The sequence below is a fragment of the Chondrus crispus genome, genomic scaffold, assembly GCF_000350225.1.
Source record: "Chondrus crispus Stackhouse genomic scaffold, scaffold_253, whole genome shotgun sequence".
NCBI lineage: Eukaryota > Rhodophyta > Florideophyceae > Gigartinales > Gigartinaceae > Chondrus > Chondrus crispus.
Genome location: NW_005179142.1, coordinates 82,669 through 94,296, shown reverse-complemented (window position 1 = coordinate 94,296; position 11,628 = coordinate 82,669). Strand labels below are relative to the sequence as shown.

Below are 11,628 nucleotides of genomic sequence, written 5' to 3'. Positions count from 1 at the left end.
TCTGAGACCAGCTGTTCCTGACATTCTATATCCAATGTGATATCGCGCCAAAGTAAATGAGTCTCCGGAAGCGAACTATATTGGCACAATATACGGAGTCGTGGTTTTCAGAATGCTGACAGGGGGCCCGGTTATGCCATAGCGAAGCTTCCAGAATCGATTTCAGTAATAGCGTCGCAAAAGAAAGTGAAGATATCGAGTTGTGCCATTGTTTTCGGGCTGCTTGTACTTTTATCTTTGAACTGGGTCGCTAGCTAGTGTTGGGCTGAGAAAAGACCTCGTACTGCATGAGGTCACAAGCTCTTTTCTTTCTTGTGTTGTACTTGTTCGATGAGTAGAGGAAGGGTGCTCTCGCCACTTAGAGAGTTCTGTGTCACTACAGGACAAATCCCAGTGAGAACTGCCAGTCATTCCCGGTCATTTTTAGAAAAATTTGGCGAGCCTGAAGCCGTAGGCGCTCTCTTGCGTAAAAATCAAGCTTATGTCGCGATGAGGATTCAAAACCATTGTCAGTAACTTGACGCCTTTTGCTTTTCCCTACGAAATGCACATCTGCTTTTCATCGGAGACTGGCTAAACAAGTTGCGATCATACTCATGTCACAGTGTCGCTTTGCAATGCCTGCTGTGATTCTTGACGTTTCCTCGTGAGTGTCTTAAAACTAATTCAAGGCGAACCGCTATATTTTAGAAACGGCAAAAGAGGCAGGAGGCGCGGGTTCGGTCAAGGTGCGGCGCGGACAGGAGTGGCCTGTTTTAACACGCTTTACAATCCATGACGTTCCAAAATGACGGAGGCGTTTCAGGAGAGACGCTGTAGATATTCGTTCTAGAGATGAATGTACAGTATCAGTCGGTGTCAAGAATGGCATACTTTCTTGGCAGACGGCTTCACCCTCTAACTGCGTCTGCATTTTCATGCGCCCCAAACAACATGCGAGGCAAGCCACCATTTCGAAAATCTGTTGCCGCATGGCATCAAAAATGATCCTAGTGTTCTGTATATACAGTTTACTTACAGAAGATCTTTTTTCAAATCGCTCGGAACACGTGCTACTTCGCAAAATACTGACAGCTCCTTCAGTCGAACGCACCTGCTTCACTATGAAGTAGCCCATTCTTTTCTGCTACATATAGAATAAGAATATTGCATGCATACAAATGATTTCATTTTGATACCTCGTTTGTTTTAAAATATTACTAGTTTTGTCGCTTCGGTCACACGTATCAATTCGACAGTGGCCTGGCAGCCTGACCAGAAACAAGCTGCTGCTCTCCTGGGGTAACATTAGAGACTACCACTTCACGTTTTGCAGCGCAGCACCGCTGTGGATGTCCACAGATTTTGCATGTCTGCGGTGCTCACGCTGTATGCCGAATACAGAAGCGGTGCGGGCACATATCTACTACAGTATTGCGAATGCCGGCGATCCTGGAACTGCTCTGTTGGCGTGCAGACCACAAGATTACACTTGCGCATGTGCTGTTCGTCAATCGAATGTGCAGCGCTCCTACATCTGGCCCGTCGAGACACCAAGATTCCTCGAAAAGTTCCACACCCGGAGGAAGAGTCGGTCTCACACTTTTTTTTTTTTTTTTGTGTTTGCAGGTGGGACCCTTCGAAATGGTACGCCAGAGTGCATTCAATCCACAGCATCTTGAATCTTCACACATCTTCTCGTAGTACCTTGATTCTTCAAACGTCCGGTTTTCCTTTGTAGAGTACTCGCACATGAATCAGACATAGCGCAGTCGTGTTGCATGCTCTGTTCGTAAGAGATTCTCCTCAGTCAAGAGAATACACCAGGGATTGTTAGTACTGCTCGGGTTGCTGGAAGACGCTCACATTTGCACAGCTGCTATCTGACTCATTATCGAGGTACATGTGAGAAGAGGACCCGTACAAGGACACACATGCTTACATATGAAGTAAGCAAAACTTGAAAGTAAGTGGCTGCAGGTACCCCTCCCTCTCGGACATTCCTCGTCCATTTTTTTGTTTGATGTGAATCGAGGAGCAAGCCTTCATGACAAATAGTTAGGTCAGCGAAATGCAGAGGAAGATAGCCCGAAAAAAACTAGTATTTTGAATGTATGGGAGCGAGTGCTCTAAACGGCAGTTTCGTGGAGCAATAACTCGATAAAGTCTCCCTTTTTTCAAACGAGACATAGCAGGTGTTACAAGCCCACCTGATATGACGAAGCTTGGATGTTTGCTACACAGTGGTCCAGTTTGTCTTGTTTTTCTATCGTTAGGAGGTTTTCCGACTGAGAGTCCTGCCGTCTTCGTTGCGCCGCAGGTGCCACAAGATTCCATAGTAACAAGTGCGGATTTTTGGAAATATCATACGTAGAAGATATCGTCGCAGTGAAGGATGATAAGAAGATGGCAGCACAGGGTTATTACGCTTGTAAGAAATACCCGATCAGAGACTGGTGTTGTAGCTGCAACGGTAGAACAACTTTCGCGACAGGAGAATGATCCAGGCCTAAACTGCTTCGTGTGTAGGAATGTTCAATAAAATGAGATAAAAAACTGCTTACCGGGCATGTGCACTGTACGAAATGCACACTCGTTTCACCCAACCTATCTAAGCGCGCATCCAAATCACTCGTTTTGATCATTCGTGGATCCAGCACGCACGCACAACTTCGCACGCATCCAGCTCTTCCGTACGTCGGCTGTTTATAAAGTCCTTCGAGTTTCGACACGTGCGACGATGCTATGGGTCTTTTCGCGCACCCCGCCGAAGCATCTTGCCACGTTCACGAGCGAGATGTCGAAGAGCTAGAATCGACAAAACCACCTATCCGTGACAGAAGGATGATCGTCCCCCGCCCGGTTCTCTGTCCCGGATGGCTGCGGATGCGATGATCCGTCCGAGGAGAGATGCGCTCATTGGGCCAAGCCGGAGAGGAACAGCACGCTGGCAAGAGGCCCGACCACCAACGACGCCGCGAGGAGCCAGATGCGCAGCGTCGTTGCATTCGTTCGTGACAGAATGCAAGAGTACGGTATATCGGAATAGACGAGTGTGATCATGGCCGGGTAGAAAAAGTTGGGAAGCAGCTTGGTTAACTTGTCTCTCCCATTTCGGTTGAATACCGAGAGCATACTCCCTAGCTTATTCTGCCCATACTGGTATGGCGCGGCGACTCGCGCGATCTTTGTCAGCGCCGTAGTATCGGCATCGCGTCTCGCCTCGTACTCCTTGAGCACCGTGTCCAAGGAAGTGTCGTTCGAAAAGCCATCTAACAAATCGGTAAAGACGGCCACGTCTTCAAACGCCGAGTTCACGCCTTGCCCCAGATCCGGTGGGAAGCTGTGAGCCGCATCTCCCATAACCAAAACGCCGCCCTGCGCCGGCTCTCCCACGCGAAATGCGAGGGAATCGCGTCTAGTGATGGGGCAAAACACGGACGGACGCGTCTGGACGAAGGTGGCCATCTGCTCTTCCGAAATGCACTCGCGGATTTTGGCCTGCGGGAAGTTGTCCTCGAACAACCTGTACCCCTCCTCGACGGTCTGAGCCTTCCACAGCTCGTGATTCGGTAAGTTTGCGCTAAGCCCTAAGAAGCCGCCCAAGGTTTTGACGGCGCCAGGGACGAGCGGAAAGACGATGAGGGAAAACACTGCGTTTCTGGGGCGGTTCTTCTTGGCGCCCACCAAGACGCGATTGCCGCCCTCCGACTCTTCGATTGGAGCAGGCGGGGTGAGCAACTCGGTAAAGTTTTCCTTGACGACGACGCCTTTGATGTTCATGCCGACAGCGGGTGACCCGAGGGTCGTAAGCCCCGAGCCCTTTGAGGAAGATATATGTGAAGACTCCTTCTCCTCTCGCAGTATCTCGTTTATGACTGTGGAATTTCTGCCGTCGCATGCAAGCACGAGCTTGGTGGTGAGCGAATGTTTGCGCCCATCCGTATCCAAACGCAGCTCCATGGCCCCATCCTCCCCAAACTCGATCGCCTCAACAACTGTTCCATACATGGTAGTCACTGCGTTACACCTTCCCTGGACAAAATCGCTGAGGGCTTTGGACAAGTCCGACCTCAAAAACCTGAGCTCGGGGTTACCATCGCAAGGGAGCAGCTCTCTCTCAATATTCCTGAGCGCTTTATCGGCCGTCCAAACGGTGGCCTTGAAGGTGTCCATCGGGGCTGCCCACGGGGCGAGGTAGTCAAGGAGGCCAGGGATGGTGGCGAGGACTTTGCGGCCGCGGTAGAACACGACCTGGTGGAAGGAGCGGGTAGGGTTGAAGTCTGAGAAGTCGCTGATTTTCTCGATGAGCGTGCAGGCGACTCCCCGACGATTGAGCTGCGCGGCGGCGAAGGCGCCGCACGGGCCGCCTCCGACGATCACGACGTTGGCATTGTGCACAGAGGCAGGGGCGCGGGGAGGGGACTGGGGGGTGGCGGCTGTGGCTGTAAGGCGAGCGCGGGATTGGCGGGGGAGGGACGGTGAGGAACGAAGGGGGCGGTGGCGTAGGGCAGACGATGCTCGGGGGTTGGGGAGGAGGGGGAGGGGGGCGAGGAAGGCGAGCATGTTCAAGGCAGATGCGGAGACGTGAGTGGTTGTGCGGTTAGTGTGGCGCCATGGCCAAGTTGATGGGACGAGCTGAGGGGGTGCGGCTTGATCAATGGGAAGGAGATTGGCACTTGATGAGGAGAAAGAGACTGGAGACTGGAGACTTGTGAAACAATGTGGAATACGGGGGAAGGTAATCCGACCGGGAGGGTGAGGGAGGGGGCGGAGATTGATCTCCTCCAAGTGTCAACAACCAACTACTAATCGAACCCGTTCAGAAGTCGCCCACGTGGACACGTATCCACCGCGGACATTTACGGACCTGTATCTTATGATCACACTGTAATGCCTCCGGCCGCTCTCAGCCCCCACTGTACGCCCCGGCCCCTTTGCGTCGGCCCTTTTGCTTATCAGTGGGGGCAGCTGCTCAACTCTCTTTACTCCAGGCAGTCATCCGCTTCTCAGCCCCCGCCCCCCCGCTCCTCGCGGCGTGGTGCGCGCTGTCAGCCAACCGTCTCTGTGTGCGTACGTCACACTTCTCGTTTAGAAATATCTAGTGTCTAGACGACCGGCAATTTGCCTCATATGAGGTCAGGCTTGGCCTCATATGAGGCCGGGTTTTTTTTGCAAAAAAGTATACATTAAATCGAAATTTTATAAAATCAGTTTAGACACCATTTCTTTAACCAATATTCCCTCGGCAATAGCTTCCTGCAAAACATCGGGATAGCAGTTATGAATACACAGAAATACTAAGAATCTAATATAGTTTCAACAATCCGATGATATTTTAATCAGGCGTTTTGGTTTCGAAGATATCAACAAAAAACGTTTTGATGTTCTTTAAAAAAGCTTCTTCTTTAGGTATTCTCAAAAAGCCTGGAAAGGAAGTGCAGATCTCACCAAGCTCCACCCTTCCACAGCGCAGAAGTCAGCTGCGGTGGCGAGAGTATCTTTTTCCATTTTGTTCAGCTAGCACAAGTCGAGAAAAATTAAGTTGAAAAGTGACCTCATATGAGGCCATTTGTCACCTAGACACTAGAATTGTTCCTTTACTGTACTTGTTACCCAGATGTTTCTGCTGAATAAAATCTGTGTTATGGCATTCTACCGCGCGGGCATCTGTTACGGATGGAATGCGTGGCACGGCGCATCGAGTCCAGCCAGTGTCGACGACCTCTCTCTCGACTCCATGAATCTTCTCCATGACAATTCCGCTACACCTTGGTTACATCTATACCATCTCTACCAATTGCACAATCTGCACCCTCTTCCTACGCTTTTAAAGCCTCTCCTTCCTCCCGCCTCCCCCTCCGCCCCCCATTAACCCATACACCCCTCCCAACAACTGACGGCACCATGAACTCCCCCACCCTCTTCTTCCGCCAGCTCTTCGACCGCACCTCCTGCACTTACACCTACCTTCTCGCCCACCTCCCAACACGCTCTGCCATCCTCATCGACCCCGTCGACACCCAGCTCACGCGCGACCTCACCCTCCTCCGCGAGCACCACCTTACCTTAGTCTACGCCCTCAACACCCACGCGCACGCCGACCACATCTCCGCGACGGGCCTGCTCAAGCAAAAGCTCCCCAACGTCAAGTCTGTCATCGGCGCCGCCTCCAAAGCAAAAGCCAACGTCCTCGTCTCGCACGGGGACCATGTGCCACTGGGAGGTGCTGTCAGCCTAACAGTTATCGCAACCCCGGGGCACACTGAGGGTTGCGTGTCCTACTACCTCCCCGCGGGCGACGGCTATCCCGCGATGGTCTTCACCGGCGACTCGTTGCTCATCCGTGGCTGTGGCCGCACCGACTTTCAGGGAGGCGACTCGGACGCCCTGTTTCGTAGCGTCACTGAGAAACTGTACTCTTTGCCTCCCGATACCGTCGTGTACCCGGCACACGACTATCGCGGTATGTTATTTTCCACCATTGCCGAGGAGAGAGCGCACAATCCAAGACTCAATGCCGGGAATACGCTCGTTGACTTCAAAGAGATCATGCGCAATTTGAAATTGGCACACCCCAAAATGTTTGACACCGCCGTCCCTGCGAACCTTAATTGTGGCATTTCGCCAGATTTGTGAGCAAGCCCGCTCGTAAAGACCCCATTTCGAAAGGGTCACAGCCTTTTTGCGATGTTATCGAAGAAGGGTATGGCATTTGAACACTCGCGGATGTGCGTTTGTAATATACACCACCCAAGGACGAGGTTGCGTGGCAGGGGACGAGCTGTTCGCTTGATTTCTTGTGTTTGAGAAAGCTGCTTTGGATGGAAGAGGAGCGGTGGACGTAAAATATAGAGCAGAGAATTTAATGAACATCGATGAACGCTGACTGATATAGAGTGTTAAAGGGCGAAACAGGTTGTCTGATGCTCTGACTCTACCGGCCCACAATACGGACAAGAGGAACTTCCGTGCGGCCGATGCAGGGTTGTCGGCGGTAAACCCCTCTTGGAGACTTTTGTACCACATGTATCATACGGTACACTCGAGGGTCTCCCTTCTGACTCCTGAAGGTCTCTGACAAGTCAAGGCGATGCCGCATCGAGAGACGACGCCAGCCAAGCTTCGTGAGCCCAGACGGTGATGAACAAGAGCATTCTGTTTTTTTGTACCTGTGCTGCGCGACGGTGCAAGAGGCGTGAACACGTGTAACAGCAATGAAGCTCGAAAAAGTATTGCACATGTACAGTACATTACAGTAGACGACTGTACGTACGATACATACCGCGTGTTTCAAATGTATGAGTGCTGTACACATCTGTGGGGCTATCCAAGTGCAATAGCCCAGCCAATCCGCTCTGAGTACAATCCTTGCCCATCCTGGATCATTTTGTTCCCGACCACAACTTTATTCCATCGACTCTCTTCATCATCTGACGCTATCGTAGATGTCCAATTCCATCAGGGCATCTTCTGCGGTCAGTGATTCACAGACTTCTATGCCATGTTCCAACCAGCCCCTAACATGTCTACGACTCCGGACTGATTATCTCCCGTTATCACTCACACCCGTGCGATAACACCTCGGTTTCCGTAACTCCCTCTGCTTCTAATTTGCGATATATAATAACCCCCGAGTGTAGTAACACTACCCAAGCGGCGCCGAAGGAATGCTGCTAGTAGTTGCGATGAAGTATTCGCAAGTCAGCCACCATCATGCTGATCACATCTCCTCTTGTCATCCAGTCCTCCCTCTTCGCTGCTTTAACTGGTGGAAACAGCTCTTTCGCATTGCATATTGATAAAACATTTGCCACCTCTTTTGCTACTTCTTCCACACTGCACGTCTCGTCCTCGCAGTACCCTTCATTACTCTTCTTTCCTCGACTCAGCTCCCGCCGCATGGCATGATGCATTGCCCCGACAATTGGAACTTCCTCCTTATTCCCAGGAGCAAACGCTTTCCTGTGCTTCGCCCGAGCATTCGCCGCCAGTTGCTTAATTCCCGTATCCGTCTCAGCAATTACACCAACCGCTGCCTCCGACGAGAAAGTTGCTTGCTGATCCCGCACAATGGGAGACTGTACCAGTGACTTGTATGCTAACGCCCGCGTTTCCTCGTTGCCAATCTTGGTCATATTTGTCAATCTCAGAAACCCGTTTTTGAGGATGTTCAATGGCACTGCTTCCACCTCGTCGTAGACATGTCTCCGAATTGTGACAATCTCAGAGAGAGTACTAAAAGCATTGTCGTACTTTTCAGCGCAAACGTCAAATGATTCGATACAGGGCCATTCCTTAGCAGCAATGAGCCTCGTCGTCTCGAGCAGCGAATACTTTGTAGCGACGCGCGAGTCGGCAGCTTGTGAAATTAATTCGTTGGTGGCTGCCAAATCGAAAAGCTGACCGACAGCGGCCCCGTCAGTCTGGTCTATTTCACTGCCATTTGGACCACGCCAGATAGCAATTATTGGACGTCCTGAAGCTAGCCCAAGCTGAACAGCAGAAACGAGGTTAAAGACATTTGAAACCGTATCCACACCATCCAGGCAAACGATAACGATGTGCTTGCTAGTTCGATCGTCAAAATATGTGGCGAGGAACTCGAGGTCATCGTCAGTAAAGGATGGTAGGATGTCCCAAGGAATGTTGTAATCATCGTGCAATGCTTTTTGAAGAACATCGCGTTTGAGCTCCTCTCTTTCTTTTTCCGACTTATTGCTGAGTGGGTCCGCAGGTGTCCTTTTGATATGAGCGTAGACATCAAGATGCTTGTCAGAGTACGAATAGGAGTAATCCATGCCACGGCTCGCTTTATAAATAGAAAGCCAGGGCACAGCGATTTTGGCGATGGCCTCATTCATGCGAGTCGATATTTTGTGTGACCGCTCCTTCTCCCACAGCAAATGTCCTATAATGCTATGCTTAAGCATGTCCAAATTGATACCCTTTTGCTCAAGTTTGGCAACTCTATGAAAACGGTCGTACAAATCTAGATCCTCATACCCATACTCGGTGATGCGCTCGTCATAGCCTCCAACTTTCAAGAAATTATCCGTTCTGGCAAACCAGACGCCTTGCAACTTGCGGTCATTCTCATTGCGTTCGGTGCCAGACGCGATAGTGTAAAACTCTCTTCGCCCTGGTCGAGGGTGGTTTTCGACAAAGTGGGGATTGACATATGTGTCGCAATCGACGCGGAGAATGTGCTTGCTAGTGACAAATCTTGCAGCGAGATTGTACGCACGCGATAGGACCCAGTCACCCGCGTCGGGAATGCGGATGAAAGAGAGGCGGCCTGTGCGGATGAGTGTGTCAAGCAGGGGTATGTCATCCCACTGGTCCGAGGTGGAGCCCCAGTCGACGAGGACGATTTCATCAATCTCCTTGACGGCTTCCCAGGCTGGGAGAGCTACGGTGAGACTTTTTTTTTGGTTTTTGCACGCGGCGACCAAGGAGATGCTGGTGCGGGAATTGACTTTAAAGCTGCGGCGTTTTTGGAGGACGTTGAGGTATGATTCGAGACGAATGGCGGTCCGGAAGATAGAATTTTTCGATTCGCCGGCGCGAATTTGATCGTATCCATATTTCTCCCAGCCCGGGACGGCGGCCTCGCGAATGAGCTTTCTATGGGTGGTGCCACGGATAAAAAGAATGAAGAGAGCTAGAATGAAGGGGAAGGCAATGAGGACAAGGACGAGACGAGGACCCAGGATGGAGCGCAGAAAGTTGCGCAAGTCGAGGACGACGGTAGTGGCGTGCTTGGAGAGTGCAAACTTGCGGGGTGGGGGGGCGCTGTCGTACGTGGAGGCGGCCTCATACTTCCTGACCATGTGGGCGTACCTCATGGTGGAGGCAATGGGGTCGCAGCGTTGATGCGGAGGGGCAGCGTGAAGGTCGGGCAGGAGATTGAGGCGTGTTGAGATCCTGACACCCGGAGGTGAGGAGGGACGAGGATTTGTGGGAGTCGCGAGTGCTTGAAATGGACTTTGGGCACGCGAAACCTGCCCTCGCCCCCACTATTCCAACGCGAGAAGGGACCGTGCTGCTGTACAGTATCGACCACTCGCAGGACCAGAGAGCCAATGTAACTCTACTGTAGACTGCACCTGTACAGTACCAGATAGTGTAAAGCTATCTGTATTCCCGACAGTAGAGTATTGTACAGTGTCAGCACTACCGTACAGCATTACAGTAGCTCATGCTCGAAGCCATTCATCATACTTTCCCGGAATGCTACAGCAGTGTCTGCTCTGCATTACAGTATAACCCCTCTATATGAATCTCCTCAAAAGGAATAACCCCTGTAAACGAATACATCCATGCTCCACCGATGCTGGTTCCGTGTTTTTGGCCTGTTCAGGGGGGTGCTAGTAATACGAATTCAAGAATACACTTCTTGGATAGGGCCCTAATTTTCACTTATAATTTCAGGTTCTGGCAACCTCCGTATAATAATAGTTTAATCTCCAAATGATCATTCAACCGGATCAGATAGATCCAAAAAAGATCCATTCTAGGCCGCGCATTTCGTAACGACATTTTATTGAATGCCCTTGGTGTTATTCTGCTTGATACAGCGCAATACAGCTCTGTACTGCATTGCATTTAGTCTAGGAGGACGCTTTTTTGAGCTGTGGCGCATCGTGAAGTCGCAATTCTTGAACAACACCGATTTGACAGACAGCATCATGGCCAGAGTTCGTCTCACAATTTCCCAAAAGAAAAAGATAGTTCACGAGATCGACAAAAGAAAAGCAGACGGCAGAAACGTGCATCAGACAGCCATTGGACAGTGGGCAGCACACACTTTCAATCTTTCCCATCCTGTGCCGCAGCCGACCATTTCCAAAATAATTGCCAAGAGAGCAGCTCTTTCAACCTCTGCAACTCCGAATCAAAAGCGGCGCGGGCCACTCCTCAATGATCGCCTAGACGAAGGGCTTGCTTTGTGGGTATCTGATTGTGCAAGCAAGAGTGTTGCTCTTTCAGATCTTGCTATCAAGGAAAAAGCAAATCAGATATTAGGCGAGGTTAACAACGAGCTCGAAGACAGTGAAAAGATTGATATGAAGTTCAGCAACGGCTGGTTGTACAAATTCAAACAAAGACACGGATTTCGACGCATTAAAATGCACGGCGAAAGTGCCTCTGCCGAAACTGTTGTGGCGACGGAATTACTGCCAGCTCTCAGGGAAAAAATCCGCACATATGCGCATGAAGATATATACATCGCTGACGAGTTCGGACTTCAGTACTGTCTTGCGCCTGATAACACAATTGCCGCACAGCAGGTAAGCGGAACTAAAAAAGACAAAGCACGCATTACATGTCTTGCGTGCTGCAATGCAACTGGTACGGACAAACTTCCGTTGCGAATCATTGGGCCGGCAGAAAAACCAAGGGCATTTAGAAGAAAGAGCGGAGTAGAATTGGGATTGACTACAGGTGGAATGCAAAGGCATAGATGACAAAGATACTTTTTAATGAATGGTTAGAGCGTTTTAACACTCATGTGCGACTTCGTGGGAGGACAGTAGTTCTTTTGTTGGACAATTGCTCTGCCCATGGAAAAGATCACGAAGTTGCCGCTTTCAACCTTTCGAACACGCGCGTTATATTTCTGCCTCCGAACATGACATCTTTGAT

General features: G+C 50.6%; 4 protein-coding genes; all 4 read right to left on the bottom strand.

Moving 5' to 3' along the window:
• Positions 1 to 1,146: 1,146 nt before the first annotated feature.
• Positions 1,147 to 1,479, bottom strand: CHC_T00004850001 (hypothetical protein). XM_005716351.1 is given in 2 exon segments: positions 1,147 to 1,302; positions 1,303 to 1,479. The coding sequence occupies 1 exon segment, from the start codon at positions 1,477 to 1,479 to the stop codon at positions 1,303 to 1,305; it is 177 nt and encodes a 58-aa protein (XP_005716408.1). The 3' UTR covers positions 1,147 to 1,302.
• A 983-nt stretch (positions 1,480 to 2,462) lies between these two features.
• CHC_T00004849001 (hypothetical protein) lies at positions 2,463 to 3,762 on the bottom strand. XM_005716350.1 is given in 2 exon segments: positions 2,463 to 2,895; positions 2,896 to 3,762. The coding sequence occupies 1 exon segment, from the start codon at positions 3,760 to 3,762 to the stop codon at positions 2,896 to 2,898; it is 867 nt and encodes a 288-aa protein (XP_005716407.1). The 3' UTR covers positions 2,463 to 2,895.
• Positions 3,763 to 6,916: 3,154 nt separating this feature from the next.
• Positions 6,917 to 7,297, bottom strand: CHC_T00004848001 (hypothetical protein). Its single transcript, XM_005716349.1, has one exon. It carries the CDS (start codon positions 7,295 to 7,297, stop codon positions 6,917 to 6,919), a length of 381 nt encoding a protein of 126 aa, XP_005716406.1.
• Positions 7,298 to 7,367: 70 nt separating this feature from the next.
• On the bottom strand, positions 7,368 to 10,169 carry CHC_T00004847001 (hypothetical protein). XM_005716348.1 is given in 4 exon segments: positions 7,368 to 7,588; positions 7,589 to 7,627; positions 7,692 to 9,983; positions 10,077 to 10,169. The coding sequence occupies 3 exon segments, from the start codon at positions 10,167 to 10,169 to the stop codon at positions 7,589 to 7,591; spliced, it is 2,424 nt and encodes an 807-aa protein (XP_005716405.1). The 3' UTR covers positions 7,368 to 7,588.
• Positions 10,170 to 11,628: the final 1,459 nt, after the last annotated feature.